Source organism: Scyliorhinus canicula, chromosome 13 (assembly GCF_902713615.1).
Source record: "Scyliorhinus canicula chromosome 13, sScyCan1.1, whole genome shotgun sequence".
NCBI lineage: Eukaryota > Metazoa > Chordata > Chondrichthyes > Carcharhiniformes > Scyliorhinidae > Scyliorhinus > Scyliorhinus canicula.
This window is the reverse complement of record NC_052158.1, coordinates 129,098,144-129,119,331: the sequence shown is the minus strand read 5'-3', so window position 1 is coordinate 129,119,331 and position 21,188 is coordinate 129,098,144. Positions and strand designations below refer to the sequence as shown.

The 21,188-nt window shown below is 44.2% G+C and overlaps 1 protein-coding gene across 2 annotated transcripts in view; it reads left to right on the top strand.

Moving 5' to 3' along the window:
* Positions 1-19,798, top strand: part of alg3 (ALG3 alpha-1,3- mannosyltransferase) — a 38,522-nt gene extending 18,724 nt beyond the window's left edge. For both annotated transcript variants that reach the window (XM_038816907.1, XM_038816906.1), the window contains exons 6-9: positions 7,412-7,617; positions 9,253-9,329; positions 11,725-11,869; positions 16,120-19,798. In XM_038816907.1, the coding sequence (XP_038672835.1) occupies positions 7,412-7,617; positions 9,253-9,329; positions 11,725-11,869; positions 16,120-16,297 (606 nt within the window). In that variant the 3' untranslated portion in view covers positions 16,298-19,798. The remainder of the gene's footprint in view (positions 1-7,411; positions 7,618-9,252; positions 9,330-11,724; positions 11,870-16,119) is intronic.
* Positions 19,799-21,188: the final 1,390 nt, after the last annotated feature.

The following is a 21,188-nucleotide window of genomic DNA, read 5'->3' as shown; positions in this document are numbered from 1 at the left end:
CTCTTTACTTTGAAGATCTATTTTCTATACTTCTCATTATTTGACACAGATTAGGAAGTTAACCTTTTAAGTCTGAAAAGCCCACTTTTCTCTATTGTCTCCTCATTGATCTCCTTTTATGCTAGGGATAATAGCTGTCTGTCACTTAATTGTCTTCAGATCCTAATGTCTCCTTTTGAGTGTTGTTCACCAGAACTGGGCACAGTACTTTGACCAGAAACTATATAGTTTGAACATGACTTTCTACTTAGCGAATACCCAAGTATTCTATTCTATATTTGTACCCTAATTAAAATATCTTTCCCGTTTTCACCATCCCTTTGTATCTCTTCGAAGAGTAAATATTAATTTATTTCTATACTTCATATTCTGCCTGAGTGCTCTGTAACATGCTCCTAATGGTGACTATATTGGAACCACGTATACTCATTTCTGCACCATTTCTAATCGGAAATTTGCAGAATGTCTCAGCCAAGACCGCAAGAAACTTCAGAGAGTCGTGATTCCTGTACCAGCCTCCCTGACCAGACGCCGGAATGTGGCGACTAGGGGCTTTTCACAGCAACTTAATTTGAAGTCTACTTGTGACAATAAGCGATTTTTCATTTCAACACAGCCCAGTCCATCACACAAACCTGCCTCCCATCCATTGACTCCATCTACACCTCCCGCTGCCTGGGGAAAGCGGGCAGCATAATCAAAGGCCCCTCCCACCCGGCTTACTCACTCTTCCAATTTCTTCCATCAGGCAGGAGATACAGATGTCTGAGAACACTCACGAACAGACTCAAAAACAACTTCTTCCTCACTGTTACCAGACTGATATACAACCCTCTTATGGACTGACCTGATTAACACTACACCCTGTATGCTTCACCTGATGCCGGTGTTTATGTAGTTACATTGTGTACCTTGTGTTGCCCTATTATGGATTTTCTTTTTATTTTCTCATCATGATCTGTTGAGCTGCTCGTAGAAAAATACTTTTCACTGTACCTCGGTAATCGTGACAATAAACCAATCCAGTATCCAGTGCTTTTCACCAGCGCAAATCTCTGTTTGAGGAAAAAGATTGAAGCTAATAAACAGAGCCCATCATTAATTTTATTCCGAGGGCAGCACGGTGGCCTAGTGGTTAGCACAACCGCCTCACGGCGCTGAGGTCCCAGGTTCGATCCCGGCTCTGGGTCACTGTCTGTGTGGAGTTTGTACATTCTCCCCGTGTCTGCGTGGGTTTCGCCCCCACAACCCAAAAATGTGCAGAGTAGGTGGATTGGCCACGCTAAATTGCCCCTTAATTGGAAAAAATAATTGGGTAATCTAAATTTTAAAAAAAATAATAAAAAAAAAAAGAAAAAAATTAATTTTATTCCATCCTATTCATATGGGAGCTGGTTTTCTATCAACAAATGTCTCAAATCTGCTTTATTCAATGTTGAAGCGTATTGTTGTTGGCAATGATTAGATCAGATTTTAAGTGCAATTCTCCTGCTAAATTACCACGATAGCAGCTTTCAAATCAAAAATTCTTTGTTTACTGGCCTCCTTAAGACTTTTGCATTATACTTGCACTCTGGAAGAAATTGTCAACTTGCCACCTGGCTATTAAACTGATGGTGCAGAACAGTCTCCTGTAATAGAAACCATAGAAACTGTCCAATTTTTATTTCCACTCAATCAGGCAGTTTTATGCCCAGCTAGCAAGTTCAAAATTCATGCCTCAGTCCTATTGTTTTGAAGTTACATGGTATTAAAACATTAGGGGTGGGATTCTCTGACCCCCTGCCGGGTCGGAAATCACTGGGAGTCAGTGTGAATCACGCCCCCGCCGTCCTCCTAATTCTCCCCAAAGATCGGCCCGGTGTGAATCACGCTGCCCGCCTCGGAGAATGTCGGGCACTGCCGCGACTCAATGTGCCCCAGGGCTGCCCGAATTCTCCGGCCCGCGAAGGGCCGAAGTCCCGCCTGTTTTTTGCCAGTCCCGCCGGTGTAGATTAGACTAGGTCCCTTACCGGCAGGACCTGGCAGCGTGGGCGGGCTCCGGGGTCCTGGGGTGATCTGGCCCCGGGGGGTGCCCCCACGGTGGCCTGGCCCGCGATCGGGGCCCACCGATCTGCGGGTGGGCCTGTGCCTTGGGGGCACTCTTTTCCTACGCGCCAGCCGTGTCAGCCTCCACGGTGGCCGACGCGTAGGTGAATCCCCCCCCGTGCATGCGCGGGGATGACATCAACAGTCGCTGACGCTCCCGCATATGCGTGGACTCTCGCCGGACGGCGGAGTCCCTTCGGCCACGGCTGGCATGGCGCCAAAGGCCTTCCACGCCAGCCGGCGGGGCGCAAAGCACTCCGGCGCCGTCCTAGCCCGCCGCACCTTTGGGGCAGGCCGACTCCGGAGTGTTTCACGCCACTCCGTCCCGCCAGGACCCCCCGCTCCGCCGGGTACAGGAGAATCCCGCCCTAGATCTATATGAAGAGGGTTTCCTGGAAATAGATTACTTTTCATCTCCATGTATCTTTTCATTATTTAATTTGGCTCCTGTTATTTGATATTGCAGCTGGAGACCTGCTACACAGGAGTGCTCTGAGTAATTGCTTTTCCTTATCATGTCCATTGTTTCATTTGCCTGAATGTTTTACTATATTAGGTAAGAGCTTAATGCAGGCCTGTTGGGTGTCTTTTTATGGTCAAACAATATTAATCTACAAGCTAAATAAAAAATCATCATATGATTAACAGTAATCCTGCTACATCACCAGAAAATAATTTAATTAGCCAAAGTTATTAACCTTTACAATTTCTGTCGACCATACATATGTTAGTGGCATACAACAATATTCTCATTGCCACTGTCACCAACAACAGAAAGATGGTTAACCCTGGATTACTGACTGCCCAATTTTCATTGATCCAAGGATTGCCTTTGAAAGCAGGAGAAAACGCATGCCTTTATATTTTTGGCGCACCAGAAAAGGAAAAACAACGGCTGGAATTTTATGGCTCCGCACACCATCTGGATCGTCCACATCTACCAAATGTCAGTCGACTTTTGGCTGGCCCGCTGCATCCCCCACTGTGGGTCCTGCTGTGGCCAGACCAAAAAATCCCACCAGTGTGAAAGGTCAGAAATTCCTGCCCTAAGATTTATCTGATCTTGAACTTTAAATAATTTGCAATCTTTTTTTTTGTTGTATGATTTCAAGTCCATCAAAGTTCAGTGGATTTTGATGGAAGAAATTTATCCTAAAAACACATTGCTGCAGGTGCCAGCTCGAACAATACGACAGCAACCAGGCAAAATTACTTTGCAGTCCCATTCCCCATCTTTGTAATCTCCTCTAGCCCTACAACCTTCTGAGATCTCTCCGTTCCTCCAATTCTGGTTCTTTGCAATCTCCTGATTTCAATCACTCTATTCGCATCAACCTATTTCAACTTGGAGATTTTATTTCTCAGCAACATTTGTTTCAATCCAATAAAGGCAATCCACAATCTTTTTAGCAAGCGTACATTATCTTACAAAGAATCTATGCAATGTTCAGTGGGTAAACTATCTTCAGTATACCCCTTGCATTGAATTGCCCCTAAAATATTCGGCAAATAGAATCCGATATCCACTGCTTCAACAAGTGTCAGTGTTTCAGCAGCTAAAGAACTTTTAACAACCCTTTTTATTTTCTTAGCTACCTATTTGTACTTCTGAAACCATCTGAACTCGAATTCTCATCAGAAAAATTAACATGTAAAGCACCACTAAAAATGACTAATTTCATGCTCTTTGGGTCACTCATGGATGGCACCTTAAGTGTGCATTTCTCCTGGTGTGATTTTCTTCATATTTAATTTATCTTTAAAGAAATCCTCAACATTAGGGTGTTTCATCACGGTTCTTAATTCATAAAACAAAGGTAGCATAAGGCCTTATCTGAATGCATAACCAATTCAACTGACCAATCAAGCTCTGCAAATGAAAGAGAAAATGCTGGAAAATCTCAGCACGTCTGGCAGCTTCTGTAGGGAGAGAAAAGAGCTAACGTTTCGAGTCCGATGACTCTTTGTCAAAGCTCTGCAAATGCTCTGTCTCGGTTGACCTAGCCCAATTAACCAGGATGTGAATAACACCCTCCCAAAAGTATTGCTGATTTAAAGTTATTCCAGACCTCGATATCTAATCCAATAAGCCTGATTTGAGTAAACTACTGATTCAATTGACTTTGTCCAAAAACAAATGTCTTATCATTCTCCATGTTCAGTTTTATTTGCACCTTTTTCATGGCAGGCTTACTCAACAACAAGGGTATATCACGAGAGACTACATCAGTACTGATTGTAGTCTTTTTAGTTACCACAATGTGTTGTCATCAGTTGGGGTCCTATTAATGCCTCTTCTCTACAGGGGCTTAATGGTTTCAATTTTTCATTGCCACATATGTCACCTTGGATCTAATTTGGCCGTGAAAAGTTTCATTTATTGCTCTCGAGCCATGAATTGATCATTAGATAACTTTGTCCAAGTTTGAGTCCTTACTCGACAAACAGCAGGTACCAGAAACCGGTAAGCAATGGTCAGCTGCTTAACTCCCGTACAATTACATTGTCACTATACCCATAACCATTATATGGTCATCCATCATATTCTGGAAAACATTAATTCATTGACTGAAGGGTGTCATGTGCTGTCTAACACTGTTAAGGTGAAACTGTCAAAAAGGGGGAAACATAGTGGGAGGACTTCTGACATTGCAATTGTGAGGTGGTAGAAAAGTGGGAACCTGCCCCAAAACCATGCAGAATTTCAGTCGACTGTTTGAAATGTTGAAGCAAGTTTATTGCAGTCCTAGTAACAAGGCTGAGATTGATATGGTTAACTAGATATTTGAGTTTGCTTTCTATGTGCAATTTTCCATTTCATTGTTTATAAACTGCTGAATAAACCTTACAATCACTGTGCAGCAATGACTCACTGCCGAACTGAGCTTTGAGAGCAAACAATTCATTGGTGCTTCAGTCCCTTTATCTGGAAAACGGATCAGGTGGACAGATGTTAGTCTAGTTTATGGATGTACTGAAACTGTTTTTTTGCAAAGCAGTTTCTCCAACTGTAGATTAAATACGTTTGAATGATTTCATTGTATTTCTGGTTTACTGAATTATTTGTGCGCTACTTCCCAACTATTGCAAAGCTACTTTCAATATATTGGTATATTCATAATTCCGAAAGTGGAGCCTCCTCAAAGGTTGGTCCCGCAACAGTTAGATCGCTAATTAAGTATTGATGACACTCCTCGGTTACAGTGGGTGCGATTCGCCCCAAACATTTCTAAGTTAATTTGTGGTGGGTTTCTAGGGAGTTTCTGCTGGCGCGTTCCCCACCGCTATTCCATGATACTAGGTCACTTTTTTGGGCCCGGGGGAGTTTCTCACTGGTTTAGCCCTCACTTCGAAATTCTTTTTGCACAGGGGAGCTGAACTCAGAAACCGGGCCGCCATGTTGAAAGGGTGCCCTGATCTCTAAGTGAGCTTGTGGGTCCTCCACACCCCTTCCATGGGCAATGTCACCCCCCCCCCCCCCCCCCCACACACACACACACACACATGGTCAGTACCCCACACCCACCCAAGTGAGTACACCCCTCTATTGGGTCCCTGGGGGTCCCCCATTACAGCACCCCTCCCTCCTAGGACCCCACCCATTCCCCCCCCCAAACCCCGGAAGTCCCTATTTATCTGCCCTGTATTCTCCCACTCTTCAAACCCCCCACCCCCCCTCAGTTCAAGGGCATGGCCCGCCTCGCCTCCTGGACCTTGGGCACTGGCACCTGGGCATCCTTGTACTGGCACCCAGACAGCGCTTCTGTTGGCTTGGCAGTGCCATCTGTCAGCTGGACAGTGCCAAGAGAGTCACCCTGCGCTTACCCTGACCACCCAGGGGTCTCCGATGGCCCGTTTGTGTGGACCAGTACTGATCGGCGCCCGACTGCAGCCTCCCTGGGGAGGCCAAAGAATCGAGGCAGGCTGGTGGATCCCGCGTGAGTAGGTCATAAATAGGTTTATGACTTACTTCCGCGAGTGTCATTCGGTCCTGTCCATTTGGGGCGGGGATCTGACTCCATCTCACAGGACTCACGGTAGCATGGTGGTTAGCATCAATGCTTCACAGCTCCAGGGTCCCAGGTTCGATTCCCGGCTGGGTCACTGTCTGTGTGGAGTCTGCACGCCCTCCCCGTGTGTGCGTGGGTTTCCTCCGGGTGCTCCGGTTTCCTCCCACAGTCCAAAGATGTGCGGGTTAGGTGGATTGGCCATGCTAAATTGCCCGTAGTGTAAGGTTAATGGGGGGATTGTTGGGTTACGGGTATACGGGTTACGTGGGTTTAAGTAGGGTGATCATTGCTCGGCACAACATTGAGGGCCGAAGGGCCTGTTCTGTGCTGTACTGTTCTATTCTATGACTCCGGAAAATCCCACGAGCTCACAAGGTGCGGAGCCTATTGGGAGGTTCACTTAAAGCCTCTCTCAGCATTTTCCAGCCGCCTTGGCCCTCCCTTGAGTGCAATATGGCGCGGGAATCGCTCCTTATTTCTGAGGTCTACTATCGACTAGGATTGTAAACCAAGGTAACACTTAAGGTACCACTCTGCTGAAAGAGGTGGTAGGAGGCAAAATTGGTAAAATAAAGTAGCTTTCGATTGAATAGAGAAATAGTCATGTTCATGTCATTCCAACCAACAAAGCAATGATGCCAACGGAACTGTTCTTCGCCATTATGAAAAGTATTTGTTTGAGGCTTTAACTATACCTGCACTGTATAAATGCAGCATGAAAGCACTTTCCTATTATCTATTATGTCTTTTGAAGAGGCAGTCACTTCAGGTTTACATGTTGGTTTCAACTTGCATAATACTGTCACACATATTCACCATCTCCTCCATTTAATATTCAATTTAATGTAGAAATAAAACCCTGAAAGAACTTAAGAAATTATTTTATCACCGCAGCAGTGTCCCCTATAGGCTGTGCAGCAACTCATGAGTTCCTGCTCAGGCTGCTCATGAATTTGCCCCTTTATTTAAGGCCCATGTGTGGCTATGCAAAATAATAATTGAAGGGGCTATGCAATTACATAAATTGGTTGTACACAAAAATAATTAGAGTGCCAATTGATTCATAATATTGCTTGGGTCAACTCTAGTTTTTTGAAAAAATCTTAAAATGGAATTGAATGGATACTTGGAAAAGACACATTTGCATGGTTGTAAGAAAGAGCAGGAGAATAGGGCTGTTTGAATAGTCTTTTCAAGAGCCAATATGGACATGATAGGCCGAACAGTCTTTTTCTGTGATCTATGATTTTATGTAATGCTGCAATGGCTATTGGATGATCCAAATATATATTTTTTCCTCCTAAATAATTTAGGTAGTTTTGGGTTTGCCTTTCCTGATAGAGAATCCAGTTGGGTATGTGGCAAGGGCTTTCGACCTTGGTCGCCAGTTTCTCTTCAAGTGGACAGTGAACTGGCGTTTCCTGCCTGAAGATATCTTCCTGAATCGTCATTTCCACCTTGTACTGCTGGTGGCACACCTGAGCATCTTGATTCTCTTTGCTGTCTACAGATGGAACAAGTAGGTGTACCTAGATCAGGTTTATGTGCAATAAGTCTGTTTACGTCTAGAATGTACATGATACAATGGGAATAATTGGTGTGCTTGTTGAATAGAACTTTTTTGTGTGCCATTTTTGTGTTTGTCAAATTCAGAAAAATCTGTACTTGAGAGCAGAAGACTTTTGACATGTAGTATTGCCACCAAGCACTCCCAAGAGACGATGCATTCTGCCCCAGTGATATGCGTTGCTTTAGCAATGTGCTTGAATGCAACCTTTGAAGAAAATTGCTCCCCGCTTCGCTTGCCCACTTTTTTGTCAGTCATTTGCCTTTTCCCACACCATTCAGTACATCATTGAAATTGTCATGTGAACCAAAATAAGAGTACTTTACTATTGTGACAGGACTACCACTTACATCTATGGGTATTGAACATAGATTCTGCCATGTTGAAAAGCCACAAAAGAATAACCAAACAATTCTACTATACAGAAAGCCTATCAGTAGGCTACATTACAAATCCCAAATCATATTTCCAAAATATTTTTAACCCTTTTTCCAGAAAATAATTATTCATTTTATGTTAACTGTTTATCTAATTTATGTAAAATGCCATTAACAATATTTCAGTGTTAACAAAATTCTGAATATATGGTGCCCTTTCTCGTACATGGATAGCCATTCCCTAGCTTGGATCCTTTTGATGTTAGCAGTGAGTGCTGAAAGGTGTATTTCCACATTTAACTTTAACATGGGTGGAAAACAAACTGTTTTGCTCTGATATTATCACTGTTGTCAATGCCTCATAAATTGTTCTTTCATTTTAATCTCTCTTCACTTCAGTATCTCCACTTTAATTTCAGTCTTCCTCTTTTTATGTCTTCACTTCTGCTCTTGTTAGTTAATTCTCTGTCTTTTTGACCACTCTTTCATTTCTATGGCTTTCGACCTGCACTTTCATCTCTCTCTAACATCATTCCTTTCTATCTCAACTTCTCTGCCCTTCCTACTCTGTTCCCTCTCTGCTCTTTTACATTATTCTTTTTGTCCTTCCTTGTGCTTTCTTGTGCTACAACAGTGGCTGGGAGTACAAGTTCTGAAAATCTCCACCTCGGCCTTTGTGAGCCCAGGCTAGTCATTTGTGCCAAGATGGATCTTCTTTCATACTCACACCATAGCTGAGCAAATATAGTGCCATTAATGAAAAACTTTCACCTATGGAAAAATGCATGAGTAGATCTTGTTAATAACTGCATTCTGGATTTGCATATCAGACCCTACCATAGGGTTGCTAAATACAGTCGGTCACAACTGGAAGAGAAGCGCAGACGCCATGTGATTTTGTCGTACTGTTCACAGAGCCCATTGTCTGATACCTTTTAAAGTTCCCAGAAACGCATCAGAAGTTTTTTTTCTCCACCAAACATGGAGCTCCATAGACCAGACAGGATTAGGAGGCAGGCTGGATAGGTTAAATATTGCTGTTCTAGATATTGAACATTTCTGTAGTCTTACATAGAACAGGAGTGAGAAACTTCCAAAAACCCACAAGAAAAAATGGCTCATTCCAATTTACCACAACCCTTTATTTTAATCTCAACTATTTGCTTGCAGATATTGTACTAATTTCAATTCCTTGGTTTATGTGCCACAGATCTGAGGAGCGAATGTTTTCACTTCTAAAGGCCCCAGAAGAGAGAAAAACACAACACCAAACTGTGACCGCAGATCATATCCTTCCAAAATTCATAGTGTCATTATGTAGATTTATGATAGTAAAAGGTAAGGCACAACCTAAATGTCAGGAGAAGCAAGGCTGGGATGGTAAACCACTCTGATGGATATGTGTGATGTAAGCTCAAGTACTAAAGCTCTAAATGAGTTATTTTCAAATGTGCTCATGGATTCATCAATTTAATGTCAAGTGATTGATATTACTGTTACGCCCCCTGGGCTAGTTCGCAGTCAATTTTAGCTGCACTTGGCCCAGAGTCACAACACAATTGAAATTAATATATATTTCTTAGAAAAATACCAAAAGCCTTTGGCCCTTGGCTGCCCAATAACTACAGTCACCAGGTTTGTAAATTTGAACACAAGACTATTCATAAACTCTCTGGGGATAAGGCAGGAGAATGAAGATGAGAAAAGTATCAGCCATGATTGAATGGCGGAGCAGATTCGATTGGCCAAGTGGCCTAATTCTGCTCCAATGTCTTATGGTCTAACAGTAACTATAATTAATTATGTAGCAAAAGAGCAGGTTATTATGTAATTCCTAAACCCCACCCTCGCGCCCTCTCCCCAGGCGCCCCGCCTTGGCGCTCACCCTGCCCTGGTGCTCACCCTGCCCTGGTCCTTGCCCCGCCCTCACACCCGCCCCCACCCTCACCCCACCCTTCCACTCGCCCCACCCTCTTTATGCACACAAGACAGACAAACAGGGAGGACAAGACAGGTGTAAAATAATAAGTAAAGTAAAAAGATAAGAGTCTTTGTTTTCAGTTTGAGATTTCTGTTTCCAAGTCTGTATTGGTTTTCACTGTAGATTCATTCAGGCCTCTGCATTTTCAGAAATACAGCAGCTTTTCTGGAGAGAATATGAGGGAGAGGCAGCAGGTCCTTGTCTCTGTGCGTCCAGGTCTCCAACTGTCTTTCCCTTGGCTCTCTGAAAATCGCGCAACTGAGGCAAGACCCATTCACCGCCTGTTGCCAGGGAAGAGTACCGGGCCACCAGCCAACTAATCGAACCAAGTCCCATTGACCAGGTGCTGAAAATACTGGGTTTTGCTGAAAAGAGTGAGGAACTTTCATGTTCCTCATTTTGGTATATGTCCTTAAGCATCCATGATTCAAAATGATAACAGCAAAAATAAAGAAACGGGAGGACAATAAGGAACCAACAGGAAGGTCCCTTACATTTGCATGTATGTATGTACATATATATATATATATATATATACAGTGATATTGTTTCCTTTGGGTGGTATAAACTGACCTTCAGGTCATGTGTATTTGTGACAATATATGCTTGCTGTCCCCAAGAATATGTCAGTATTTACAGGGGACTCTAGGACTCCATCAGTATTTGTAGAGTGTCCCTGACAACGAGGTTGAAAATCACTTTTATAAATTGATTCAATGTTTTAACAAAATTGGAGTCACTTTGTGACTGTGATGCAAGGAATCTAATTGGGTCAGATATTGCTTTTACAAATCCTTGATGACTATACTAATCAAGGCAAGAGATGATAATTTAAGGACAGGGAATATGAGTGGAATATAAACAGATCAAGGGAGCAGACCACCCTTGCCTTTCTTAGCCACTACATTTGGAAATTTGCTATATTTCTGGAATTCTTGCTTCATAAGACCATAAGAAATAGGGACGGGGGAAGGTCGTTGGGCCGCACGAGCCTGCTCTGCCATTCAATAAGATTATGGGTAATTCAACATTCCTCACATTCACTTTCCTGCTCTTTCCCCATAGCCCTTAATTCCCTTACTGATCAAGATCTATCTCACCTTTAGGAATACACAAGGACTCTGCCCCCTCAGCTCTCTGTGGCAAGAAGCTCCAAAGATTCACAACCCTCTGAAATTCCTCCTCATCTGAGTCTTAATTTGGCACCCCTTTATTCTGAGACTATGCCCTCTGGTCCTAGACCCTCCCATGAGGGGAATCTTCCTCTCAGCATTCACCCTGTCAAGTCCCTTAAGAATATGTTTCAATGAGATCACCTCTCATTCTCCTAAATTCCAATAAGTGGAGTCCCAACCTGTTTAACCTTTTCTCGCAAGACAATCCCTCCATACCGGGGATCATCCCAGTGAATCTTGTCTCAACTGCCTCCAATGAAATAATATGTTTCCTTAAATAAGGAGACCAAATTTGCTCACAGTACTCCAGATGTGGTCTCACCACCTTGCACATTTGCCGAAAGACGACCCTAGTCTTATAATCCAACCCATGAAATGCACTTGGTTTTTGCTAGTTGAATAACTATAGAATTACTGTTCATATTGTATGCTGCTTGTTCTTCCAACCCACTGTGTTCTTGAATTAGTTCTGTGACTAAAATCAGATTTCTATGTCTTCAACCTTTTTTCCTTCACTGATAAGCACAGATTGTATTTGTTCTCTTTACCTCAAATTTCATTGGGATCTGTTTCAGTCGATCACTACACTATCAGTTCTATGTCTGGTACTTTCATACGCTGCCATATCTCTTATGGAGCATGCATGTGAAAAAGCTCGCCCATCTTCTCAAGTAAGTCTCAAGCATTTTCTGCAGAACAATACCTATACCACAATTCTTTGTTTTATGTGTTATAGAAATCTCAAGTGAATTGTTTACTTGTATTCTTCTTTTAAAACCTCTAAGCAAGAGATCAGAGATAATTAAACTTGAAATTCAGAGGGTGCGATCTTCCGGCCTCGTTACTCTCGCGCTCGAGCGTAACAAGGCCGGTGAACAGCGGGAGAGCCCAAAAACGGGATCCATGGCAGGCGCAAAACAGTTTGTGATGCAACTGGCTCGCTTCCATAGACGAAATCAGGATCGCGCTGTAGCATCACGAGAAACCGATTATCATCACTTAAGCCCCATTTCCATACAACTAATGAGAGTGACCCCATGTCCAATGGCCTCCGATCGTTCAGTGGCCTCCCCAGCAAGTGCTCACGCTAGCGCCGATTAGTAATCCTTTTAAAAAAACGTGAACCTGGCGAAAAGGGCTTTGGTGGAGAGCAGAGGAGGTGAGTAGCCATCTTTGCTCACAGGCAAAGAGCCCAGGTATAGTAATAAGTAGGCTTCACAAGTAGGCTTACATTAACACTGCAATGAAGTTGCTGTGAAAAGCCCCTAGTCGCCACATTCCAGCACCTGTCCGGGTACACCGAGGGAGAATTCTGAATGTTCAATTCACCTAACAGCACGTCTTTCAGGGCCTGTGGGGGGAAACCGGAGCATCCGGAGGAAACCCACGCAGACACAGGGAGAAGGCTTGCCACCCCAGTGCTCGGTGGGGGGGGGGGGGGGGGGGGGAGGAGGGCACTGCGGGGGGCCAATCGCTTGCAGCACCACCGTGCCAACCCCTGGATCCCAACCCCATTCCGGCGATAACCCTTGTCCCTGCCCATCTGCCCCACCGATCACCCGTAACCCCCACCGATCTGGCCATGCAGCTGAAGGCTATCGCTAATAGGGAATTGGCAATCATGGGCAAGTGAGCACTTGACAAATGCCAAGTGGATTCTGGTGGGTGGGCATGTGGGAGTCATTACCTAGCATTCCAATCGCACCTTGATGCCTGGATACTGTGCTTGAACACTGACATCACACACACAGCAGCCAACTTCCGAACACCCAGGGGATGGGGCCCAGTTCCAGGGACATGTCCATGGCCAGAAGCTGCTCCACCGGGGGCGGGGGGGGGGGGGATGTTGCCTGGAGAGATGGGCAAAGGGTCCGGAGGTCAGCCCGCATTGCAGAAGAAAATGACAGGCAACATAATGGTTGTGCAAAAAGTTGTTTAATATGGTGTACAATGAGGGTTAAATAACAAATATATGCATGTGGTTTTGTGGCTGAAGCTCAATTGCATCTAATTTGTACTTTTTCTGTCAATAAAAAAAAAAAATGTGCTATGCAATGTCCCATTCCTGATAGTCCCAACCCCCAATTCCATCCCCTACCCCGGTGCCCTCAGTTATACTAAGCGTGCCTGTCCTTCCTAGCTCTATCACTACGTCTTAGTGTTTCCCCAGGATGCACATCTGAGGTGGAGGAAAGCAGCTGCTTACCTCCTGCGGCCCTTAATGCCCCTGGCGGGTGTCTTCTGGGCCGGAGGGCCCAACATACTTGTCGGCGGCACATGCACAGCAGTGCCGCCCTGTCTCGTGTGCTGCCTGCGAGACATGGCCTAACCAGAGGGGTGGAACTCGGGGGAGCTTCTGGCCATCATCAACACTCCATGGGACGCATCCAGGTTGGCACTCAGCGCCTCCTCCTGATCGTGCTCATCGGGCCCTGGGGTTCATCTTGGGATGGAGAGGCAGCTGGTTCGAGCCGCAGATGGTCCCGCATTGTCTGGCTCTGCCAGCCCTCGCAGTTCCCCAGGGTCCGCACCATCGTGTCGACACCCTCAGCGATGCTTCTCAGTCACTGGGCCATGCTCTGCAGCACCTCAGGCATGCCCACCTGCGACTGGGACAAGCTCCACAGCGTCCCGGCCATGCTCAACTGAGAGAGGGACATGTTCCGCAGCACCTCATCGAGGTCAGCCTGGTATTGGATGACATCACCCAGCGAGTCAGATCCTCAGCGATGGCCGTCGCCAACTGCGCGTTGCCTTGGACACCTTCACTCATGGTGCCAATGTCGTGCACCAGGCTCTCCACTGCGGTCGCCACCCTAGCAGTGTTGACTCGGTGCCACTCATTGCCGGTGCCATCTCCTGCGCCCCTCTGGGACTCCTCCAAGTGGCTATGGATCTGCTGGAGTAACACTGATATTGCCCTCTGAATGTCCCGGCTGCTCACTATCGTCTCCATCAGCTCCGAGTAATCCATTTCGAGAGGCTCAGCAGCAGGCTGGAATCCAGCTGGGTCCTGGGAGCCAGCAGACCTACAACTGCTGTCTCACCTGGGGGTTCCTGCGTCCACCTGATGTACATCAGCAGCAGTGTGGTGCTGCCTGACCACTAACATTTCCCACCAAGATGTGTGTATCTCACAGATCCAGGAGGGTGGGGATGACAGCTGTGCCACAACTATTATGGTGGCATCCTGTGAGTCCGGAGAGAGGGCCACCTGCGATGAGCCGACACCATCAGCTGGAGGACCTGCAGGAGAATGGACATGTATCAGTGAAAGGGATGGGTCAGTCAGTAAGGCAATCACTACTCGTGTTTGATAGGTCCTCCGGGTGGATCCTCATCTCAGCGACATTCGCGTTGGTGACTGCCCTATCCTTGGCCACACCAGTCACCTCCTCGAAGGATGTGAGGATTACTTTATATTTTCTATTGGGTTTTACTGTTTTTCGCAAACTAACCTCAGTGGTGCCTTCATACCTTTCTTTGTTCTTTTGGCACCAGGAAGTGCTGAGGATTTTGGCCAAGGATAGTCTCATGACCGGTGCAGGCTTGGGGGGCTGAAGGGCCTGTTCCTGTGCACTTTTGTTCTTTGCTATTTTGTTAATTCCGCAGTGGGTGTTTGACCACATACCTCCACAAGTCAACAAAAGTCCTAGTGTACAGAGAAGTTGTCATCATTACACTGTTGTACTGCAGTGGGAGCTGCACTGTGCATCAGTAACATGTAAACACGCTAGAGAAATTTCATCAGCAATGCCTCTGCAGCATCTACAAGATTTAATGGGAGCACCTTAAACAAATGGTAGTGACCTTCATGAAGCCAGCTGCACAAGTATTTAGACAGAATTCTGTCCATATGGCTGAAAACTCTTCCCCACCAGGCCCTGTTTTCTCAACTCTCAAAATGGACAGTCTTCCAGTGGAGGACAAAACAAATACTTCAAAGACACTTTGAAGCCCTCCATGATGCTGCTATTAATGACTGGGAGGAGCTTGCTACCAATCGTTCAAAATAGCAACATCTTGTCCATCAAGCTGCATCACTTTTTTAATATAAATTTAGAGTACCCAATTTTTTTTTCCAATTAAGGGGCAATTTAGTGTGGGCAATCCATCCACCAGGCGCATCTTTGGGTTGCGGAGGAGAATGTGCAAACTCCACATGGACAGTGACCCAAGGCTCAGCGGGAAAGATGAGGCCGAAGCCGCATTTAGGCCCGTTTTCTGCAGTGGGGAGTTGCACTCCCGATGGCTTCCCGATCTTTCGCCCCCCTTACCCCCCTACTCCCCTTCCTGTGCATGGCACCCCAGGCCTGATTCCTGTCGCGTGAAAAATGCCAGCTTGGCACCTTGGCAGTAAATTGGAAAGTATATTTTCTCCAGTCATTTTGGAGGTTGCAGATTCTTTTATTACTGGGAGTAACAATTTCCAAATGATTGTTAGTGAGCGTTGAATTTGTTTACTGTGATACTATGGGCAGTTCATATGTTTTGCTACATTTGTCTACTGTCTTTCGGTATCTTTTGAATTTAAACAGCTGGTCAAATGCAGATTGGGGAAAAGCATTTCTATTAAATTTATCTTCTTTCCCCCCCCCCTCACTCACCCCACCCCAAGACATCCTCCCCTTACATACACATGGTAATTCTGCTTAATTATTTCCCCTTCATGTATACATAATAAACAGTGCCCAGAGTTCAAGGTATTTTCATGCTGCTGGAACAGATTAAGTGAATTGCATTAACAGAATTGGTTAAACCTGTACCCACTACATTGGTTGGGGCTTACTATTTATTTATCACTGGGCGTATGAGGGTGCTCTTTAAAAAAAAAAATGACACAAATTAATGGAAATTACCTTCTCTGCAGATTTGTACTGATTAAAAGGTATGTTGATGACATCTTTAATTCCTCTTTCAGAGTACTTATTCTGGGATTAATTGAGCTGTCCTGGAACACCTATCCCTCGACTGTATACAGCTCGATTTCGCTCCATGTCTGCCACATGATTATTCTACTATCTCTTTGGTATGGTCATGCTGAGCCTGAGAAGAGTGCGCCAACCGATGACCCCAATGAATTGAAAAAGAAAAACTGATTTTTTTTGGACTTGAAGATTCCCTGAGGCACTGCTGATTTCAGGATATGATATAGTTGGGAGAGAAATTAAGAAAATGAAACTCCTATTCAGGGTGACCAGGTGACTACCAGTCTGAAGTATGTTTCAGATTTGTGATCTCATGGTCATTATAGACACCAGACTAATTTGTATGAGTTGGCTACCTACAGCTTTGGTTTTCTCTGGATGCCACTTTGCACTTGTCAGCTGCCTCAATGTTTTTTTTTTCTCCCTTACTATCTTTAGGTTTTGGTTTACAATGATTTTTTTGTGCGGAGAAGTAAGCAGAGCTACTATCCCAATAGAATGGAAATGGAAAAAAACATCAACGCTGTACTTATTTATGCTGGTTAATAGTTTTATAGTGATTTGACTTCATCATCTTGCTCTCAACATCACCCACTTTTACTTCTCTTTCATTTCTTCAGCAACCATTTTTAAAACAGTGAGTTCTTTAGAAGATTTCAGATGTAAAATCACGGCCACAATATGAAGAATTCAGTTTTTAAAGATTGACATTTAATTACAGATTAGCTTCATTCTTGATTTTTTTTTTAAATGTCGAGTCTGTTTATAGAATCCATTAGAATTGGTCTCTAATTAATTGATGTAATTAATGGGAGTTTATTGCATCAGTTGGAGTGGCTGCACCAACACAAACTGACCTTGTAAAGATTTCCATATGTTGACAACATTGAGCTAAATGCTTAGGGCTCGGTGTCCGATACATGAGCTGTAAACTGGACAAATTACAGAATTTTTATGAATAGCAATTGACACTTCAGGGTAGGTTGAGTATGCTAGTATTCATTTTTCAAGCATTCAGTCATGCAGTGTAAGTATAACACCGATATAAAATACAAGATTCCCACAGAGGCACAGAATGGTTTCCATATGGTGAAGCAGAATTTTTTTAACAATGTATGCTCAGGTATTGATGAAAAAATTTAGAAATCTATTTTTATTAGCCATTATGTTTATAATCAAGGAGAAATAATTTTATAAAGGAATCTGCAATAATTTAAATATTTATAATGGCAAATAGTGCTGCATAAACAGCTCTAGGTAGAATATATAGACTCCTTTTTGTTGCAGTCCACTTAACCCCCATGATGATTTGAAGGATTTTGGGGCTGTTATCACCTGCTTTCCTCTCATTGGACAGTCCCCCACACATTTATCCTGTATGTGGAAACTGACAGCTCTAACTGGGCATTTTTGTACGAGTTCAATTGAAGTTAATTAAAATGAAAATCGCTTATTGTCACGGGTAGGCTTCAATGAAGTTACTGTGAAAAGCCCCTAGTCGCCACATTCCGGCGCCTGTCCGGGGAGGCTGGTACGGGAATTGAACCGTGCTGCTGGCCTGCTTGGTCTGCTTTAAAAGCCAGCGATTTAGCCTGGTGAGCTAAAGCAGCCCATGATAAAGGAGCGCATGCTCACACAATTTTAAGCAGGCAGTAGCTTTCAGCTTTTTGAATATTGAAACAAAGCACCTCACTGAATATGAAGGACAGCTAGGGAATCTGAAAATCCACAGCTTTTGTATCCTGGTTTAAATGCTAGGCTCTAGCTGCCTGTGGCCTCCGCCACTAAAACTGACTAAAGGTTTGAGATCAGGGAAATGGCTAACATTTCGTGAGATCAAAACAGAAAATACTGGTAAAACTCAGCAGGTCTGGCAACATGGGTGGAGAGAGAAACTGAGGTAACATTTTGAGTCCAATATGACTCTGCACCAGAATTGTTTTTCCAGCATTTTCGGTTTTTATTTCAGACATTCCAGCAGCTGCAGCATTTGATTTCACTTTAGGAACACTTAGTGAGTCTTTTCTAGATTGTGGAAACCCCAAGGTGAAAAGGCCAGGAAGCCCCAGTAGCTCCTTGAACCAGGCCCACTTGGGGGGAAAAAAACTTTTTGCCCTCCCACCCCCATATTTAGAAATACAGATTCCGGCCTGGAGCATCAGGTGGACTTTACATGCTGCCTCCTAACAAAGTACATCTGGTAAAACCAGGCATGCCTATGCTGATCCTAAATCTATCTGGACTAAGGGTCAGACTAAGGTAACCTTCACACCAGACCCCCACCCCCAGCCTTATACTGATGCCCTTGTGGATGCAAGAGGAGACTTGGTACACTCAAGACAGGGTGTGGTTAGGTCTTGGCTGAATTTGTGCCCATTCATCAGGCATCCACCTAGATGGAACAGATCTTCAGGTTCATGGTGCTCTGGAGAGGAGTGGAACTTCTGCCTACCCTATGAAAGGGTCCCTGGAGCTGTCCATTGCCACATCAAAAAGAATAGTGGAACACTTCAGAAAATTCTATTCCAGTATTTAGAAAGAAAGCAAATTTGCTAATTCTTCACAGGTGGAAATATTGGGCCGGAATTTACTGTCAGTAGCAAGGTCGCTCACCAATGACTTAAGTATGGCTCATTTAGAGATTTAGCACTGGGCTGCACAGTGCCCTGCAGTTAATTGGGAATTACAACCAATCACATTAAAGGGTTTTTACATCTAGTATCCTAACATTTTGTTTCCTTAAATAAACCAAGCAAAAGCGCCACCATGTGCTGCTAGCTACTCTGTCGCTCGCATTGACAGAATGGAATAAAACACTAGAACTCCGCATTCATGGCATTGGCAACAAGCAGCCATCTTTTTAAGGGACTGCAGATGGCTTTGTCGGAGTGGCAAGTCAAAATTCTTGCTGAGCACCTATGGTGTAGACTAACAGGCTGAAACTTCATTTCTGCACTTATCTGTGCATTGCATGGTCTGGAAGGAGTGATGACGGCAAACGCTGACCATTCGCTATCAACACCCCACTGCTCAAGCTCCAGTCTGCTGTTTTTTAGATACTCCTTAGTAAATAACCTGACTGGATTTTGGAACTAGCAAGGCATAGCTTCACTGACTGTAAAATCATGAAAGCATACTCGTGCATGATCAAATGTTTCCATGTATAAGCGTAAAAAATTCACTGGCATTCAGAAGTGGACACAGCTTTCAGCACATTTTAAATAGACCTAACCCTAAATAGATGCCAATTCCCCCCAAAAACGGTATTTTCACATCTTAAATTGTGTACATTTCTGAGAGCATGCTAAATGACTAAAAGTTGATTTTTGATGGTGGTTAGACGAGTAATGTGTTTTGTGAGCATCACTGCACCAATTGGCTGGCATCAGCAATCCATCACTTCCATATATTTTTTTTTGTTGGGCTTTGACACATTTTCACTTCCGTCTTAATTGTACAGTTTATGAAATGTGTAGTTAAAATGTAATCATGCATCAATCAAATTCCTCATTTTCTGATCAGAATAACTCTGTAAACCATTCGTATTCAGACTGCAGACAAAAAAATATGTTTCAAAAATGTTTTGTTTTCTTTGTAGTTCCCTCACTTTCATTTTCACACCAACGCTGAAAGTAAGAAAATAAACTTTTAGAAATTAGCTGGTTAAATGCACATATGTGTACAGTATCGCTTATTGCTGAACTTGTTTGTGCAGCCTACCTGTCTGTTTTTCTACACCCACTGCTGTGTATGAACAAAGTCAGAATATAATGCTATTGTGATATACAACAGTAAGAATCTAGTTGCCATCTAGGAAGCTACCCAAATTTAAAGGTTGAATTTTCAATGCCAATGAGACTGGAGGATGAGGTAGGTAGGGTGGGTGAGTGCTGAAATCGGGAGGAACATCCCATCAGGCTGGCTTCATGGCGTGTTCTCACTTCCGTGAGATTGAGGGGTAGACATTTGTTACGATCCCAGTTGATGTTATAACTGAACGGGAAGATCCCAGAATGGAACCCTGGCTCGAAAGACTAACTTTTACTGTGTTTTAATCAAATGTGGAGGAATAGAGTCACAGGATCGCTAATTAGTTTTAACCACAAGGAAAAAAACATTAAAAAATGATTATAATACAATACCCGTTTACAAATACAAACAGTTTTTGAGAAGTTGCAATGGTCTGATTTAACACCCATAGAATTTTATAGGTTTACAGTGCAGAAGGAGGCCATTAAGCCCATCGAGCCTGCACCGGCCCTCAGAAAGCGCATCCTATTTAAGCCCCACACCTCCACCCTATCCCCGTTACCCAGTAACCCCACCTAATCTTTTTGGACACTTAAGGGCAATTTAGAATGGCCAATCCACCTAACCTGCACATCTTTGAACTGTGGGAGGAAACCGGAGCACCCGGAGGAAATCCACGCACGCACAAAGAGAATGTGCAGACTCCACACAATGACTCAAGCCAGGAATCGAACCTGGGACCCTGGAGCTGTGAAGTAACTGCTAACCACTATGCTACCGTGCTGCCCACCAGTCGGCTTGACGCACACACGATGACTCGTCAAATACACTCCACTTTGAACCCAAGTTAGTACCTGGATTTCTCCTCAGACTTCTCCCCCCCCCCCCCCCCCCCCCCCACCCCAAATGATTGTCATGACAGATGACAGTTTCCAAATTGCACTCCCAAACACACTTTAAATCCTTCTCTCGTAGTAATACTTTCATGTAGCGGTTTGCATTCCAAAATCCACTCCGTGTTTTCCAAAGGACTCTTAAACAGTGCTTCCACTTCACTTCTACCAGAGAATCCACTGGATGTTTACACCAACCCCTTTAGGATTTCTTTGTCTTGACTGACTTCCACTGTTAACACAAACTCTGATATCCAGCCCATACTGTCTTCCCCATTACTTTAAAATTTGTTTTAAAGTAAGGCCTTTGACCAGGTCCCTCATGGCAGACTGGTACAAAAGGTGAAGTCACATGGGATCAGAGGTGAGCTGGCAAGATGGATACAGAACTGGTTAGGTCATAGAAGGCAAAGAGTCGC